The sequence below is a fragment of the Sinocyclocheilus grahami genome, unplaced genomic scaffold (assembly GCF_001515645.1).
Source record: "Sinocyclocheilus grahami isolate Dianchi unplaced genomic scaffold, SAMN03320097.WGS_v1.1 scaffold18.1, whole genome shotgun sequence".
Classification (NCBI taxonomy): domain Eukaryota; kingdom Metazoa; phylum Chordata; class Actinopteri; order Cypriniformes; family Cyprinidae; genus Sinocyclocheilus; species Sinocyclocheilus grahami.
The window spans coordinates 2,865,763-2,885,013 of NW_015505197.1; the positions used below are offsets into that span (position 1 = coordinate 2,865,763).

The following is a 19,251-nucleotide window of genomic DNA, read 5'->3' on the forward strand; positions in this document are numbered from 1 at the left end:
TCTATAAAATGCATTGCTGTTCTGTTGTAAGTGATCTTAAAGATTCCTAAATGCATCTACTTTCGGAAGGCCAAATAAAGTGCTTTTGCTTTCGCCTAGAAACACAGCGTCTCCCTGACATGGTTGCTTCAACACTAACTGCGGTTACTGAAACCACGCCTTTTTTCTTTGCGAGCACATTTGGGCAGCATTATGCAAATATTTCCACATAGTGAGGTAGATATGTGGGGGCGTGTTAGAACGAGCCGTTTTAGGGGGGGCGTGGCAGAATCTTAACTTTGATAAAGAATATCTCTTTGGTTTTGAGACTTTAGTCTTTGCAACTTCAGGGATCTTATCTATGCACAATCAGCTTGTAACACTCCAAAGAGAAAGGAAAACTTGAAATCGCATCATATGACCCCTTAAATGCATTTCAAACATGCATGTTTGTGCGTGCGCGCAGCGCAGTAAACCTATAGTGCAGCGCCCTCAGGCAGAAAGAAACACATGCAGCAGGACATGTAACGTGTACCTCTTTGATGGAGCTGCGAGTTTTTTCCCGCCATTCGTCAGAGCTGAGCTCTAAGGTGCAGTGAACATATGTCTCCCTTTCATAGGAGCCCAGGATAAACAACCTGTAGAGAGAACACAGAAAAAGAAAAAACAGTGAAGTAATTTTCATTATCTTAAAAGTACCGGTATATTTCAGTACATTATATACTATAACTGAATTATATACAATATTACATTATATACAATAACTGAATTGGACAACCAAAATGAAAAGGAAATAGTGTTTTAATACTGTGATCAAAAGAAATGACTAGGGCAAATTTAGCTCTGAAACCTAATCAACAGACGTTCAGTTTAAATGACCGTTTATAAGCTACTACTACCATCTGCTGGCTAAACATTTTCATTACAAGCACTAAAAGAAAAGCATTATGGCTATAAAAAAAACGCATTCACACTGACTACCATTCAAAAGTTTGGGATCAGTTCGTTTAAAAAAAAAAAAATTAATACTTTTATACTTTTAAAAGTGACATTTGTAAAGACATTTGTTACAAAATATTTCTATTTCAAATAAATGCTGTTCCGTTTAATTTTTTCATTCATCAAAACTTTGTATTATATAATATCATATTAAATTAATAATATATACAATTATTTTATATTGCAATAATATTTCACAATATTACTGTTTTACTGTATTGTTGATCAAATAAATGCAGCCTTGGTGAGCATAAGAGACTCACCAACCACATACTTTTGAATGGTAGTGTAAATGTATTACAAAATATAAAAATATAATACTTAAGAATAGACCTGACCAGACTGTATTTGCTTTCTGTGTTTTGATTAAAAACGTGACACTTTCTCCATTAATAAATAAATAAATAAAAATGTAATCACATTTGTAACTAAGGCAGTGATACCAATCCTGCTCCTGGAGGGCCTCCTTCCTGCAAAGTTGAGCTCCAACTTTAACTAAACAATCCTCAACAAGCAAAACACAACTGGCCCATCAGAAGCATGACTGGTCCACTGTTGCCCTCTGGTGGTGGAAAAGCCACAGTACAGTTGAGACATAAACTGACCTGTGCAAACACACACTGGACAGCTAGCAACTTTACCAAACTCTCAGCTTAATGCCACATGGAAAGATCCAGTGTGCAGACTACAAATAGTGTGTGTGTGTGTGTGCATGTACACCCACATCAGTGTTGAGTTGGGTTTGTAATTGTCAAAGGCTCTGCATTATTAATAGAAAGCCCATTACAAACACAATTGAAGTCTGTTACTAATCTGACAAAAACACAAAGACACCCAATAGTGAGAATAATACAGCTTTTGTTGCATTGTGTGTGTTCTCGAACACAACAGCTTGCAACCAGGCCATTTTAAATGTTATTGGCTTAGAATGTTATGGCTGTCTATGAGTTTTGTGTCCCAGAAGAATAAGAAAACAGAAACAGCAGTGTACTAACCTGAATTGACACATATAATTTCAGACTCTTTATATGAATGTTTTTGTAAGTTTTATATGTGCTACTACTTACAATGTATATAAGTAAAGAGAATTAAAGAAAACAAAGACAGGTGTAAATGCACGTATCTATTGAATAGAGGCTAGCAGTACAAAATTAATTGAATATGCCTGATCTGGGATGACACTGAAAACTGCACAAGAGACACATTTCAAGCTGTCCTTATTCAAGTGTGCATGACAATTTCCCACATTTTTACTTTTAGATTACAATTGCCTTCATTTACCTAAAAGATTAAAGATTAAGTAAATGTTGATTGTGTCACGCACAGCAACAAAAGTCTGCCCTACCTGCTACATTCAACAAGTGTGACACGTAGACGCCCCTCCACCAATAGTGTCTCTCGGATGGAGATGTCTAGGTCACATGATGACGCCAGCGGTGGCTGCACTTGGAAAGGAAAAAAGGGCTTGTACCTGTCGATCAAAAACAGACAAAATCATCAGACAACCAACAGTCCGCCAATAATAATGCTTGCTTTATACACATTAAGGGCCAGATTTACTAAACAGGGCAATTTAGCATGACACACATTCAGATTATTTCCATAATGACCAACACAATCTACAAAGAGCACTGCAAATTACCAACTATCACAGCCATGTCAAATGGAAAATAGCTTTTTTGGGCAATAAATAATGGCACATATATTATTGTAAATTGACAATCACAAACCGTAGTAAATCAAGTTGCATGATTCATTTATATACCGTCCTCCCTTAAATGTCTGAAAGAGAAACTCCTACAAATGCATATGCAATAAGGTCAGATGCAAAAACTGTCCATGCCCTTTTCATTGCTAATTTTTCACTGCGTCTTTAGCAAATCCTGACAGTAGTTTAAGCCCAAAAGAGGGGTTGCGCTGGCGCAAGCTGTTAGTAATTCTGGCCCTAAGTTCATTATTGCAAAACAGTAAGTCACGATTTGAATCGTGAGGTCAACAGGAAATGTTTGTCAAAGTTAATGGTCATTCTAGGTGTGTGTAACCCATTCACTCTACCCTTACTGGAAAAACAGTGTGTGTGTGTGTGTGTGTGTGTGTGTGTGTGTTTTGTCCTTTCACACAAAGACTTGAGGGGCAGAAGAGCAGGTTCAGTTAAATCCCGCTGCAAGGATTTTAGGCCCTTTCAAATTATGCAAATCATCAAGACAGGTAGGTTTAAAGCAACCCTAAAGTGAAAACTACGATGTTAAATGTCTTAATATGATCTTAATCTTAAGCCTTTGCTCAAGGTCTCACTAACACTGCTACTACTCATTACCCAGAAATTTCTATGTATTAAGTACACCTTGGCATCTCATGGTTTCTTTAAGCAGCAGAGCCACAGATACTGTGTTTTGTTTTATGTGAAAACTAGTAGTTTTCCTAACATATCTAGTATCCAATATAATATTAACTCAGCATGATAATTGGAGTATTATCAATTAAATAAATCAATCAAAAATTTAAAACAGTTCCTATAACATTATATCTTTAGGTTCTATTTTGTGCCCTATTCATGTGACCCCTTACATTATCAGTGTCAAAATATTCCTAATGAGTGACTTCACGTAATTCAGCTGTGAAACCCCCAGACTCTGTTCCTCTTATATCATCTGTGAAGCCACTTTTTTTCCCACGACAAAAAAGGTTGTGAAATGAAGAGAAACGGATCAGAAAGTCAACAAGGATAAAACTCATCTGGAGCTTCCTCCTCTTAATTTACCTGCTCACTTAAGATGCTTTTAAAGAGTTTCCCAAAGATTTATTTGTGACCCTGGACCACAAAACCAGTCATAAGGGTCAATTTTTCAAAATTGAGATTTATACATCATCTGAAAGCTGAATAAATAAGCTTGTTGTTATGATAGGACAATATTTGGCCGAGATACAACTATTTGAAAATCTGGAATCTGAGGGTGCAAAAAAATCTAAATGTTGAGAAAATCGCCTTTTTAAGTAGTCCAAATTAAGTTCTTAGCAATGCATTTTACTAATCAAAAATTAAGTTTTAATATATTTACAGTAGAACATTTACAAAATTTCTTCATGAAACATGATCTTTACTCAATATCCTAATGATTTGTAGCATAAAAGAAAAATCTATAATTTTGACACGTACAATGTATTTTTTGCTATTGCTACAAATATACCCCAGCGACTTAAGACTGGTTTTGGGGTCCAGGGTCAAATTTAGACCAAGTATTGAACTAAATGTTTTAGACAAGGGAGATTCTTCTTTCTTAAAGAGTTCTCTTAATTCTGGGTTCTGGAGTGTGACTGATCATCCTCTATTTGTGCCTAACTGTGTTGCAAGTATTAAGAACTTTCAACACCAAGTAAGCATTTGCTTCAAAATGAAAAACTTGTCCACGTGAAAAAATGTCTATGTCATGTGTTCAATCATAACTGGCAGTCAAACCAGACTGAATATAAGGAACTTTATGGAACTTTAAAAACAGGGTGATTCCTCATGCAGAATAGAGCACTGATAGAGCTTAGCAGCATTCCTCTGAGGAGAGTGGCCTGGTGCTATTTCAAGACTCTTTACTGCTAATAATAATCTGAGAGATTAGTGTTCCTAAACAGGAAGTGCCTTTCTCTCTCTCCATAGACAAAGCTCTCTGATTTGCCCTTGTGAGGTACAAAATATTATAAAACCCGTCAGTCTCAGAAATTGTTTCATTGGCCTTTTTCTGAAACTCCAGACAAATTGTTTTTCTGCCTTATCATCATACAAAGCGCCATGGAAACAGGCTAAGGAAGGGCCAGTTTTCAAAAGCAATCATTAGGTTTATGCATGACCCATAAAATCTTCACACTATCATTAATAGATCACAGAGGACATAAGGACTTTGTATGAATGTTTATATTTTGAGACAAAATACACAAACTGTACTGATATCTAAACCTTTCAGATCTCTGAAAAACTTTAAGCATGCTGGGGGAAGTTGCCATGTCCCTGAAAAAAAAAAAATCACATGCTTTCACAAAGGAGGTCAAAGTGAAATGAAACTCCTCTAAACCACACAAATAGACAAAAGGCAATTTTATTAACATCTATGTAAACACTAATGAGGCTTTCAGAAGCAAAATCCTGAGATTAAGACATGATTTAGTGGAGTCACATGGACATAATGCTTTGTGAACAAAAAAGTCACAATCAAAAACAATTGCTCTAAATCAAAGCCTGAGATGTATTAGTGACCACCCTTATGAACTATACTACCTAAAGTGCAATTCTGTGACAACCTTGATCTTTCACGTTAACTGTTAACCTAAAGACCCAGTTTACAACCATATTTGATGATCCATTTACAAGTGGACAGCATTAAACATGTTTAAAACCGTGTTGGTTTTGGTAATTAAAACAAACTATTAAAACTTGTTTTTGATATAAAATAAAAAAAAGAAATGAAAAATGTAAGAAAAAAACCCTAAAATTAAAACTGAAAATACAAAAATAAAGGCTCATTCAAAATATGAATAAATGTCATATAAATAACACTAAAATAACAATGTTGTAAACAGGGTCCAAAATGTCTTGGGACTCAAATGGGCAGTTCAGTGATTCTACTTCCTTCCTGTTCAGACACCTCATGATGCAAAGCTCTAGGAACAAGATCCTGGTCTAGTAACACTCTCATTGTGCCCCTTCCTCCCGCTCCATTTCCCAGCTGCTTAATTGCAGGACATGACTTCAGTTTGTTCCAGAGCACACACAGGGCATGGAGCGCAGCCCTATCACTTACCACCAACACCGTTACAGCAGCATAGCCAGCCTGCAGCATTAAAAATACAACACTCACTCACCTCACAGAAACATGTAATGCCTCAAGTCTGGACCTTGCAGTCTACACCAACTGTAAGCAGTTACATGCACACACATACACCAGTGTATATTAACAACAGTAATTATCTATTTCGACTTATGTCAATCGACTGTTCTAGTCAATGAATAAAGCAGTCTCTGTGTGGTTCCTGGTATCGTTAGCTGAAGGAAATTCATCATGGGAAAATTACTCCATAAACCAACAACTCTTTAGTATAATAATGCACCCCAAAATAAAAATTCTGTCATCATTTATTCTCAAATCTCATCAACACTTCTGTAATTACTAGACATTTAACAGCCAATGATGTTTTGGCACAACTGATGTCAAACTTGGGGTGGCATGGTCTTGACACAGCTTATCCAATGTTATTTTAGTATTATTTATAAACTATTATAGTATTTATTGATATTATGAATTAATGTTTATTTTTATGTTTTCATTTTATAATTTTTGTTTTAGTCATTTTACATGAGTTTGTCATTCTTACCAGTTTTTTTCCAGCTTAAATTTATTTTTATTTCAGTTTTTAAGTAATTTTAGTACTTCAGCTTAAACATTTAAATTTTAGTCAGTTGCCAAGGCAACTTTTTTTTCCACACATAATTTTCATCAAATATTTATATTTTATTTTACTTTATTTCAGCTTTATTCCAATTAAAAATTTTTTTTAAGTTTTAGTTAACAATAAGAGATTTTCAGTGAATAACACCTCAAGCATAGTTGAACGTAGTTGTATGGACCACAAAATTATGATACTTTTCTTGTATGGTATCTATATCACTATATAATTTCATTGTATGGAAGAGAGCAGCTTGAAAATTTTTTTTTTTTTTTTTTTTTTTAATATCTCCTTTTGTGTTGCACAGAAAAAAAAATCATACTGGCCTGGAATGAAATGACTGAGTAAATGATGAGAGAATGATGACATGACAAATGTTTTTGGTAAACTATTCCTTTAAAACACTAACTCATTCTGAGGAAACTTTATGGCTCTCTTGCTATGGGAAAATTAGTAGGAAGATTGTTACCCTTGTCTTATCTTTACAATAGCATCCTGTGTACTTTTCACTATAGCATACAGAAGACATTCTTCATGGGGATGAACTTCACTGAACTGAATTGAAGAACGCTTAACCTGTATGCCAAAACACTTCGCTGTTTAAAGTACTTTCAAGGGTTTCCAGCAGAAGTGTGAGAATACTTGCGGTAAGCAGCTCTAAGGGAAAAAAGCCCAGCAAACGACTATCGACTGTGAAGGCCTTATCCTGATCACCATCTATCTTACTCTGTATTCTTGAGGTGTTAAGTGTAAGCAGTAAAAAAAAAAAAACCTTTTCCCATTTTAAGTCATTAATCAAATGGCACAATAATTGCATTAGATAACAGATTTCAGATTTCTGCCATAGCTGCAAAATATTTCAGAAACCACAGGAAATTCCTTGGTTAACTACAAACATACACACACGCACATTTTAAGCAGACACACGCAAATATTCACACGCATACCTCAATTTATTCAGTTAGATTATATAAGCATATGACTGTCTTCAGTCATTTAACATAATTAACAATGCATAATTATGATGCATAATCAATTTTCATAATGCAACTAATATATTTTTTGATAGACCATGAATCTAAATGTCAGCAAATTAGGTTTTATAGTTCTCATACATGCCTTAATCATCGTCTAACAGTCACTGGTAGAGTAATAACAGTCTATAGGAGTTATACAATAAGAGATGCGTGCAATAAAAGTTGATGTAAGCCACACAAACACATCTGCCGTGTCTTTGACTGGAGATGTGCTGCTGACTGGATTAAAACCCACTCATATCACCAGCACCTCTCTAAATATCTCATATTCACCACAGCCAGGTCACTGAGGACAAACCAAATCAGCTTTGCTTTTATGTGCAGCAGGAAGAAACGTATGACTTTGCCAATCGGGTGAAAGCGCTAGGAGCTTATAGTGTGTGTTCTGCGAGCTGACTGCAAAAACATTTGCCTGTTTTACACTGCACGTGTAAGCACTGCAGCGTAACTACACAATGAATGTTTTATTTGATAACAGCCAAAAATGACGATATAATAGTTATCAGGAGAGGGCATTTAAGAACCATTACAAACTTTGTCATAAAACATAATTTACATTAGGAATGCACAATATCAGTACCATACTGACTTTTGGCTATATCAATAATTTTTTATATTATTTATTTTTGCATGCTAATTTAACCCTTAGATTACCTTCAAACACTCCTTTAATATAAAAAAAACCTTTAATAATGAAAACCAATGTAACCTTTAGCAAATCTCAAAATGAACGTTCATTTTTATACTGCACATTATAATGCTGTGATGGCTAAATTTGCTTGTAGTTTTTAGTGATTTTTTTTTTTTAATTTAGACAAAATAGTACAGGCTATTTATTGATTATGAGTCACAACATTAAAATAATTATTAGATTCTATGCATAAACCAGAATTTTTATACGCAACCCTAATTTACACAAATCTATGAAGAAAAGCTCTGAAGTGTCTCTGAAGGAAATAATGCATTATTTATCGGCTTTAAGATATCGGCCAAATTTTCTTATCAGGCCGATACCGATAACAGAAAAAATGAGCATTTATCGGCCGATACCGATATGGTGGCCGATATATCGTGCATCCCTACAAGAAGTATTAAAGATTATCTTAATATCCTTTTAGATTCTGGTTCTTAAACTTTCCTTTTGGTATCTTCATTTTAAAAGGCCCTCGATCGATGGTTCAATCCCAGAGATATGGAGATCCTAATGTGGCTCCATGAGTAAACTGGTAAATTGTTCACATTTTCTGTAGAGGTGTGCCGGTCCGATAATCTGGCAGAAAATGGCAGTATTGTAGCCAATACTGATCGGCTACAATACTGCCATTTTCTGCAGGATTGGGTATCGGTCAGACGAGCCTGATCCAAATCCGATATTACGCAAATACTATTCTGTGTTATTCTTAAGCCCCACGAATTTCATGAAAGGCACAAAAACATTATAAAACACCATAAAGTTTTCATGCACTATATTGCAAGTCTTCAGAAGCTGTTCCATAGTTTAATGTGAGGTACAGATGAATATGTTGTTAAATTCAAGTTGATGTAAACTCTTCTCTCCGCTACAGCTGTCAGTCCATTCAAACTGCATGTCGCGTTCAGTTACGACAGTCAAGACGATGAAACTCTCTCCAAGATGTTTCAATATTCCTGTTATTATACTTGTTCTGTAGATAAAGATCAGTGGTTTTGCATAAAAAGACTTTATCTTGCTGGAGTTTATTGCAGATTCTAAGTCATGTTACTTTCTACTGGATGTTTGTTAGATCACAACACTGGAGTAGAGAGCACTATGAATAGTTCTTCATGCACACACTGTTAAAAAGTCTTAAAAAGGATCAAACGATCACACAGATATAATACACAACGCATTAATATATCTTCCCTTTATGCTTTGAACTTTTCCATAGAGACAGAGCGACACGTGTCATAATCAGAAAACCATGCCCACCGGCATGACTTTGTATTGAAGCCGCCTCCTTGTCATTTCTGACTTACAACAAAAAACAGAACAATGTCTAAAAGCTGCTATGTGACGAGGTGTACAGCAAACAAGCTTTAAAAAAAAACACAGAACTTCGTTTTTATAAGCTGTCGATCATTTCTCCAAACAAAAGGAAGGTAAGGAAAAGGGGCACTGACATTAGACCAATAAAATTTAGTTTCTCAATATATCTCCTCCTGACAGGTTCACATAGGGTGCTGAAATAATCCTTCGACATGGTTTAAAATAATGAATGTTTCCTGTCACCGATTACGTTTCCCTCCAGTGGGCGTAGTTCTCAGAGTAATATGACATGTTACGCTCTACTTTTGTGTCCTTAAACGCTCATTTTTTGGGGTCGACAGCTTATAAAAACGTAGTTCTGGGTTTTTTAGCTTGTTTGCTGTACACCTCGACACACATCAGCTTTTAGACATTGCTCTGTTTTTTTGTTATAAGTCAGAAATGACAAGGAGGCAGCTTCCCACAATACAAAGTCAATTCATAGTTTTCAGTCACGTGACTGGCTCAAAGACCTGGCGGACAAAACATCCATAGAACTGCAGCACAAGCCTGTCAATTTTCTATCTGTAAAAATATTTAATCACCTCTCAAAAGAATAAAACAAAGATATGTGAACAAAATGCAAGTTTTGGCCATTAGCAATTCATAGAAAGCACCCGCCGCAATATTTCAGTCACTAAACAGTTGTACATTCTAAAACAAAGTGCCTTTAAAACATTTTCAATGGTCAAAAACCAAATGTAGGTAACTTTCCTTAAACAGCTGACAGTTAGCGTGTTTAAAGAGGAATGTCTGAAGAACAAATAATAGAGAAACTAGTAATGTATCTTGTTTCCCTCTAACAAAACAATTGAATACAACACAACTCTCCAAGTTTACAAGTCTTTAATTCAAGAAGTGTTAAAGATATCTTAATGTCGTTTTAGATTCTTGTTCTTATGAAACTTCTTTTTGAGTCTTCATTTTTAAGGCCCTATATGGTTTAAGTCAATGCGGTAATGTGTAGTTACAATACTGCATATTTGAAATCTTGAAAATTAAGATTTCAAAAGAATGTTTACTAAGAATGAGGATCTAGAAGGATATTAATATATCTTGAAATACTTTTAGAGCTCCAGGCATGCAAACTTTGGAAAAATAATATTTATGGCACTGAAGTAGGCATGCTCTATGCTGATAGAAAATCACGAGATACATTTCTAGTTTCAACATTATTTGTTCTTCGGATATTCCTCTTTAAAAGAAATAAGTATCAGCTGTATGCAAAATGACCCACATTTGGTTTTTGACCATTGAAAATGTGTACAATTGTCCAGTTTACTCATGGAGCCGTATTAAGATCTCCATATCTCTGGGATTGAACCATCAAGGGCATTTAAAATGAAGAAACCAATAGGAAGGTTTGTCAGAATCTAAAAGGATATTAAGATCCTTTATATCTATAAGATATAAAGATCTTTAATACAGACATGCAAACTTGAGGCAAAAAAACACAAGAAGTGCTTTTTGCCATTTTTGAACTGTCACCATTAGGATATAATGAAACTAAGATTGCTAAAGTCAACAGATTTTACTTAAAGACCTACCAATCAATAAAATAATGATGCTGCCAGCTTTCAAGTCATAATGTCATTTTTACACCCCTGTAATGCACATGAAGAAAAAAAAAAATGCACATTTCTGACTCTCAAGTTTTGGCCATCTGTGACATGGAGCCCATCCATGTTTTTAAATACCCCCACAGGTACAGAGTCAGGACTCCTGTACACTGAATAGTTTGTAATAAACCTTTCTATAGTTAGTTTAGACTATATTACTTCAGGTATTACTCATCATTTAACAGTAAGCCACTGTGGGTTATAAACTAATGCTGTTCTTTACACACATTGTATCTGATATATCTCCCAATATTATAGACCTTTCATGTCACCGCAGATGGCAATTTCATTTTAAACAGAGTTAAAGAGGTCATATAATGCTATTTCTATTTTTCCTTTTCTTTAGTGTGTTATGTAGCTATTTGTGCATGCATAAGATCTGTAGAGTTACAAAGCTCAAAGTCTCCCACAAAAGGATTTATTCTATCGAAAAGAGAAGGCTGATTCAGACTGGGCTAAAAGGCCTCATTCAAACACACCCCCACATCTCTACGTCATGATGTGGAAATATTTGCGTAATGCTGCCCAAATGTTCGTGCAAAGTAAGAAGGCGTGGTTTCAGGAACCGTAGTAGTGTTGATGCAGCCATGTCAGGGAGACGATAGACCTTTCATGTCACCGCAGATGGCAATTTCATTTTAAACAGAGTTAAAGAGGTCATATAATGCTATTTCTATTTTTCCTTTTCTTTAGTGTGTTATGTAGCTATTTGTGCATGCATAAGATCTGTAGAGTTACAAAGCTCAAAGTCTCCCACAAAAGGATTTATTCTATCGAAAAGAGAAGGCTGATTCAGACCGGGCTAAAAGGCCTCATTCAAACACGCCCCCACATCTCTACGTCATGATGTGGAAATATTTGCGTAATGCTGCCCAAATGTTCATGCAAAGTAAGAAGGCGTGGTTTCAGGAACCGTAGTAGTGTTGATGCAGCCATGTCAGGGAGACGATGTGTGTTTCTGTGCGAAAGCAAAAGCACTTTATTTGGCCTTCCAAAAGTAGATGCAATGAGGAATCATTGGTTAAGATTTATTTACAACAGAACTGCACAACCCAGTCCCAGATAATCGAATTTGTGCAACACATTTTATGGACGACAGTTTTGTGAACCTAGGAGAGGTTAGCTTTCAACTTTCAAGGCTACAAACTTCGCACCCTACAAGGCTGGCTGTGCAAAGGCTATTTCTAAAAAAAAAAAATGGGTCAATTCCGACTTTGCTATGACAATCTGGCGCTTATTCTGAATCAGCTACTGTAAGTATGTTTTCTTAATAGTTTAAGTATTTGCTATTGACTGTTCAAATGCAGAGTTTTGCACATTGTAGAGTATCGCGTGGTGTGTCTGTGTGTGTGCGTGAGAGAGAGACAGTGGAGTCAGCTTTCTTAATCGCAGCTTGTGTACTGCAAATACATATGAGCATCATCACTGTGTCTGTCACGCGACTCTGTTCCCATTTCGGGCTTGAACTGATGGTAAAACTAAGGACATTATGTACTGTCTTTACATTTATGTTGAAAGCTGAAGCTCACGTTTATGGAAAGGGGCGTTACATTTCCGACGTGTGCTTGTGGTGTTCAGCCAATCACAATGCACTGGGTCAGCTGGCCACTCGGAGCAGACTGTGCTTGTCAGAAGGAGGGGCTTTGCAGAAAACGAAGCGTTTGAGAGAGGCGGGGCATAGAGGAACTACAATAATGTACAGTATTTGAAAAAGAATGTGTTTTTTGAACATTAAAGCATGTCAACATATTCTGTTACACCAAATAATGATCTTTAAAATAGCATCATATGACCCCTTAAAGAGTGAGACTCTTAAGATCTACATTTGGACAAAGGAGCTGGATCAGCGTAATAGACCATCCTCTACACAATAACAGAAGGTGTATTTCCTTGCATGAAAATGTCCTTTACGTTGATTCACTGAATGTTTATGTAAAATGTGCAATGGTCCAAACATCAGAGAGTGAACATTCTTCTATTTTGCATTTTACTTATATTGAAAACAAAGTCATCAATAATTTTTCTCAAAAGAGAAAGACATTGAAAAAATAAATAAAACATTTGAATAAATTAATAAAGGAATAAATACATACATAAATGCTGTAATTTAAAAGCTGTGTCGATGATTTTAGATATTGATATTTCTATTCAGAAATGATAAGTTGAATTGAAGACAGTAAAGACATTAATAATGTAATTTAATAATTTTCATATAAATGCTGTTCTTTTGAACCTTCTATTCATCAAAGAATCTTGGGGGGGGAAATCAGTTTCCACAAAACTATTAAGCAGCAGAACTGTTTTCAACATTGATAAGAAATGTTTCTTAAGCAGCAAATAAGCATATTTGAATAATTTCTGAAGGATCATTTGACACTGAAGAATGTAATAATGGATGCTGAAAAAATTAAGCTTTGCCATCACAGGATTAAATTACATTTTAAAATATATTCAAATAGAAAACAGCAATATAGGTAGTATTCCAAAAAACAAAACCCTAAAAAATAAAAGTTATCTCATCCGAGCCATTAATCATTTCAACTTTTACCAGAAGCACCACTATAATCACTAAGTCAAACTCTTTCTTCATCCTGGTGACCCACAAAACGGCTATCTAAAATACAGACAGCAAATCTATTGATTTGTCATGCCATATTTATTGCCATAGTATTTTAAAAGCATTTCAATCTCACTACGTAATTCAAGTCTCCGGCAGTTTTGTCCACACACATACAATTGTCCTGTTCTGAACACCTCCTCCATCTGACTGTGACACTTTCATCCCACACAGGGATGACTGAAACGGATTGTGGCCTGCCTGCTTGTTTTGTCCCTGGGCCACACTGTCTGCCTTTTAAACAAAGTTCCCACTGACGCACTTGTTTAATAGAGAATATCGTCAGCGCCTTAACGTCACCTCCCGCGTCACAAATAAAACAGTAAGTACTTTTCATTTCAGCCCTAAAGCAAACACCATTAAACTCTGAGGTGGTAAAACATGACTAGTGCATGAATTCTGTGCTGCACCCATCCACTTACATAAAGAGGAAAAATATCTCATCTCAAATACCAATGAAGTGATTCCGACTTTTGGAAAAATGCCAATACTGAAAAATGAGTGTATCATTTAATGTCTCACATCATTGAGAAGTTCTTTCCCTTTGAGTAATGTAAAGCGTTTAGCTTCAGTAAGTTTGCTGCCGGCTGTGTATGTGCGCGCTGTGATGACTAAAACTCTTTAGCTCTTGTAAGGATAAAAGAAACTCAGACACTTTGATCTCCTGAGAAACAAACAATACACTGGCATCTTCAAGACACCCCACAGAGGGGTGGTGCAGGAAACGCCTCTCTCACATATGCATTGGTTCCTCCTCATCCCCTTCCTTCCCCTCACCCATCCTTCTCTTCACCCAGCTCACTCAGAATGGTCAAGAATATAATGTTCTATATGAATGCAAATAAGATTTACAGTCATGTTTGGTTTCATTTGAATAGTTTCAGGGCGAGTGGTACAATGGTCGTAATCTTACCAAAAGATAATCCAGATCCTAAGAGTTAAAAGATACTTTGATTACTGTAGAGGGTCATTACATGCAAATTACCTTTTGTTCCCATTAAGGTGTAGACCACCCATGGGACCTGGGTTAATGTAAATTACACGCCTCCACTTGGAGGATGTCTTTTCTTGGTTTTGTATTTAAAGGATTACAGCAAAAGGGTCAGGGCGAATCTGTAGTCAGACAGCCCGTAGTATAGAGTATCTCCACACACTCTGTACTATGTATTTTTCTAATACATCTAATACATTTAATCTCAGGTATGCATTTTACTCTTAGATTCGTCTTTGAGAATTTGATGTCTTGTATTGATTTGATATCGTTGAATTGGCTGTGGAGATAATTGGCATAATACATATTTACCTGACTGATAATAAATTGTTACACTTGATTTATTCTAACTTAGAACCGCTGATTAATATTTTGAGTGTTAATTAAGTTGTACGAAGCTATCAGCTGTCGGGGTCTACACAAAGGTGGTCTAGAAGAACCGCTGATTAATGTCAGAATATGATATGGTTAACCATGTATATGATTTCAGAATTAATTAAGTTGTACGAAGCTATCAGCTGTTGGGGTCTAGACAAAGGTGGTCTAGAAGAACCGCTGATTAATGTCGGAATATTACATGGGTAGCTGTAGGGGGCTAAACATTAGCCACAAACCTCTGAATAAGGATTAGAATGGCGAGTTTTGTGATCGTGGAGCCCACGCATAGCGGCCGGCGTGAGGCATCCTAAAAACTACATAGATTCCTAGTGAACGAGTAAAATACAAAGTAAAGAGTTAATTAGAATAATCGAATGTAAGAATAATCAGAGACCGACAAATAACCAATGTGCCTTTCAACCTAAATTGGAAGTCATACTAAAATGGAGTCAGATTGAGTTAAACCTAAATTGAATAACTCTGCGCGCTGAAAAGACCGAACACGCAAGAGACCTTCATCCGCCACTGGATACCTTCTTTGGGCCTATGTGTTATGAAAAGAAATTTACTAATCGTACTAATCATGCTCTTGTATTGAGACACTCTAGTCAATAGTTCAGTGTGACGTTTAACAGAGAGCGCAGTGATCTAATTCACTACTCTCACAATCCCAGCTGTGTTGGGTCAAAGTTCAAATTGCACCATTCGAACTGACGAAGATTAAATTAATCTAGCCCCTTCCACTGACACTACAATTAACTTGATGGATAAAATCACAGTGTGGTGCTCAGTGCTGTGTTTGACTTTGTGATTTGCACATTATGTTCATATTGACTGTAGTGTACACTGTCAACAGAAAGACGAGCAATTTGACTGATGAGCCAAAAAACGACTGTGCATCAGACCATTCTGTGCACAATGTTAAACCTAAAGAACATACAACACCTGAGAAATCCAGTCAAAGCACACACACTCTGAGATATCTTAATGTTTATTGGCAACCAAACGTTTTAGGTGTGCCAAGTAATGCTGAGTAATAGAGAGTAGTGAGGTGTAGGTGGATGAATCCTGCATGCAATCAATCCATAGCTTGGTTGAAAGCCTTAGTCACAGACCTTATTTTGTTTTCTCGGCTAAAAACAGGAAGTAACAAAACCCTCGGAGTTGTCTTCACTTTTAAAGGTCAGGAATATGAGCACAGTAAAGGGAATCGTGATTGAATGGGGAAGGTGGCCTCCATTTCCAGTTTCACCCGGGGAAAATGAAGCACACTTGCTGTTCTCGATACACGACTCTACCAATAGTCTAGTGCCACAGTACTTCTGTCTGTTCACTTTTCACAACCCTTTTCAGATATGAACACACACTACCGGTTTCACAACCTCTTGAGACTCTTTGTGTACAATAAAAGCAAAGCTCAGAAAATAGCTTGAGAGATATATCTTTTACAGATAATTAATTCAATTCAAGTTTATTTGTATAGTGCTTTTCACGATACAAATCGTTGCAAAGCAACTTTACAGAAAATTAAGTTTCTACAATATATATAGTGGTAGCTTATCAGTGGTGACTGTCAGTTAATGTACATATGGCAGAAACGTACGGAAAAATCAATTAAAGACGTAATCAAACAGACGATGAACATTACACTTTTCAACTTAATAACGGGTCTAATATTAATTGCCACCATTTGGGAGGTCTCTCAATAGAAATATACAACAACAGCAAATTATTTAATGTGTTGACAAATGGCGTTTGGTCTCGTACCTTGTCAGTGTCGTGCGCTTTGCTTGGCCGCCTTTTGTTCTTTTAATATTTTTGAATTGTTTTTAGCTTTATTTTTTTGTTTTCATTTAAATGTTTTAGTTTTGCAATGTTGTTGTATGCATTTGTCATTTTTATTTAATTAATTTTATTTTCATAAATGTGTGTATTTTGTGTGTAATTACTTTTTCTTATTTGTAAGTCGCTTTGGATAAAAGCGTCTGCTAAATGACTAAAAGTAAAAGTGTTGTTTAAAAGGTCTTTCATAAACGTCTTTTATTCTGCAGTAAAAATTTGTTGCTTAATTACACACACACACAAAAAATTGTAACCGTCAAGATGGCAAAAAAATGACAAACATTATGACATAAATAATACAAATAATTATAGTTACTACAAAATATTATTTTATAACATTATTATATTTATATTTTTAAAAATATTATAAAATATTGTTGTTATTACAATAATAATAATAATAATTTGTTTTTAGTTTATTTAAAAATAATTTTATTTAAAAAATGATTATATTATTAGTAGCTGCAGTATTAGTTGCTGCTGCTTTCTAAAAAGGTTATTTATTTTTATTATTTATTTTTTTATAATTGATCAGTTTTATTGTGTCAAAGATCAGGATAAATAATTAATATTTTAAATAATAAAAAATTGGTCGGACATACTATTTAACAACATAATAATAATAATAATAACAGGTATTGGCATTAAACAATATCTCTACACAGCAGCTGAAAAATAACCCTGCAGGGAATGGATTTTTGGGATCAACTGCAATCATTCATCTTCAAGCCCCCAAACTCTGCCAAAGTTGAGGACATTCACTCCAGACCCGAGACCCCAGATGAACTACACTGACATGCCAAAGGCAAGGGACAGAAGTATTGCAGTAAGCATGTGACAGCAGTAAGACACTGAGACATTACCTTATTTTGTAATTTGGTAAGGTGTGCTTCTTCTTGATAATTCTCTTGAGCTGATTGACTATGATGGAGGTGAGCTGGGGCAGAGGACGGCCCTCAAACTGAGACTTCACCTCGAAGTCTATGAGCGGGTCCTCCAGGAAGGAGAAGGACCAGTGCGTGAAAGGCGTGCGGGTGAACTGCAGCTTCAGGCGGCCCGCCACCCGGGTCATCTTCACAAACAGATAAGCCGATTTCCCGAATACTAAATCGACATCAATGGCCAGATGAAAGCCGCCGTTATATTCTAAGTCAACCTCGAAATTGAGCTCCTCTGGCATGTTGTCTTCATTGAGAGCCACTGTCTTCATGAGTCTGGCTGTTTTGAAGACGGGCACCGAGTTGCCCAGAGAGATATCCCGCAGACTGAGCCCCTCCAGCAGACGCCCGGCGGTCTTGGTCTGGAGGAGCTCCTCAAACTCTACCTTGATCTTTTTGGTGATCCAGTGCCTGATGACTGGGGTGTCTCGGAGCTCGCGGAATAAGAACAGAAATATGGCATTGAGGAAATCGCATGTCTCTGCTTTGGAGGTGTGCCGAGGGTCGCTCAGCGAAGGCGGTGGCGAGGACGGCTGCTGTTTGGGGCTGCTGCCGGGGACGGTGGTCTCTTGCTGTTTCGGGGAAGCGGCCTCTGGTTGTTTGGAGACATACGATGTGATATCGGATTGTTGCTGCGTCGATTCGGCTTGTTGGTTGCTAAAGTAATCCTTCAGTGCAGAATCAGGAACTGCTTTGACATACTGAACTGTCCTAGCGATAGGCTCGGGGCTCCTCCGGTACAACAGTAAGAGCTGCAGAAGGAGCGTGACGATGGCCCCGGAGAAGGCAGAAATTAATATCAGGTATATCATCTTCGGATCCCCCGCTGCGTCCTGCGGGTTAAAGTGTACACATGTTCCGCTGTCAGCCCGATTAAACAAAAGCTAGTTCCACCTGGCCGCTCACAAAGCTGCCATATCATCTGCTCCTTTCCTGGGCTTTGGAACCTGCCACTGATTGGTGGAACGTAACCTCGCGTCAACGCGCTGGAAGTCCTGCGTCATGACGGCATCTGCCGGGCAGCGACCGAATGGCTGTGATCGCGACAAATAAAGCATATAAATTGTCACAGGAAACGCACTGGAACGTTTTAAGCCGAATATTGATTATTCATGTGTTTTTTTTGTTTTGTTATTGTGACAATGTTATGTTTCCATAACATAGCCTATATGCAATAAAGATTTTTGAACTGGCAAATATCATAAAGAGGGAACTAAATGTAGTTTTCCAGCTGAATGGAAATGATGATATAATGCAAAGACCATGAGAAAAAAAACATATATAATTGTTATATAGGAAGTTAAATCAAACAATCTGGCTCCAAAATATTTTTTTTATTTATTAAATGAATGTGAAGTGTTTAGCATTGTTGTAAAG

The 19,251-nt window shown here is 36.5% G+C and overlaps 1 protein-coding gene across 1 annotated transcript in view; it reads right to left on the bottom strand.

Annotated features, from left to right (window-relative positions):
- The window catches only part of LOC107553553 (PDZ domain-containing protein 8-like), a 39,019-nt gene extending 20,070 nt beyond the window's left edge, over nucleotides 1-18,949 (bottom strand). The window contains exons 1-3 of the mRNA XM_016235826.1: nucleotides 17,800-18,949; nucleotides 2,324-2,449; nucleotides 515-617 (exon numbers count right to left, since the gene is read on the bottom strand). Coding sequence (XP_016091312.1) covers nucleotides 515-617; nucleotides 2,324-2,449; nucleotides 17,800-18,686 — 1,116 coding nt within the window. The 5' untranslated portion in view covers nucleotides 18,687-18,949. The remainder of the gene's footprint in view (nucleotides 1-514; nucleotides 618-2,323; nucleotides 2,450-17,799) is intronic.
- Between the last annotated feature and the right edge of the window lie 302 nt (nucleotides 18,950-19,251).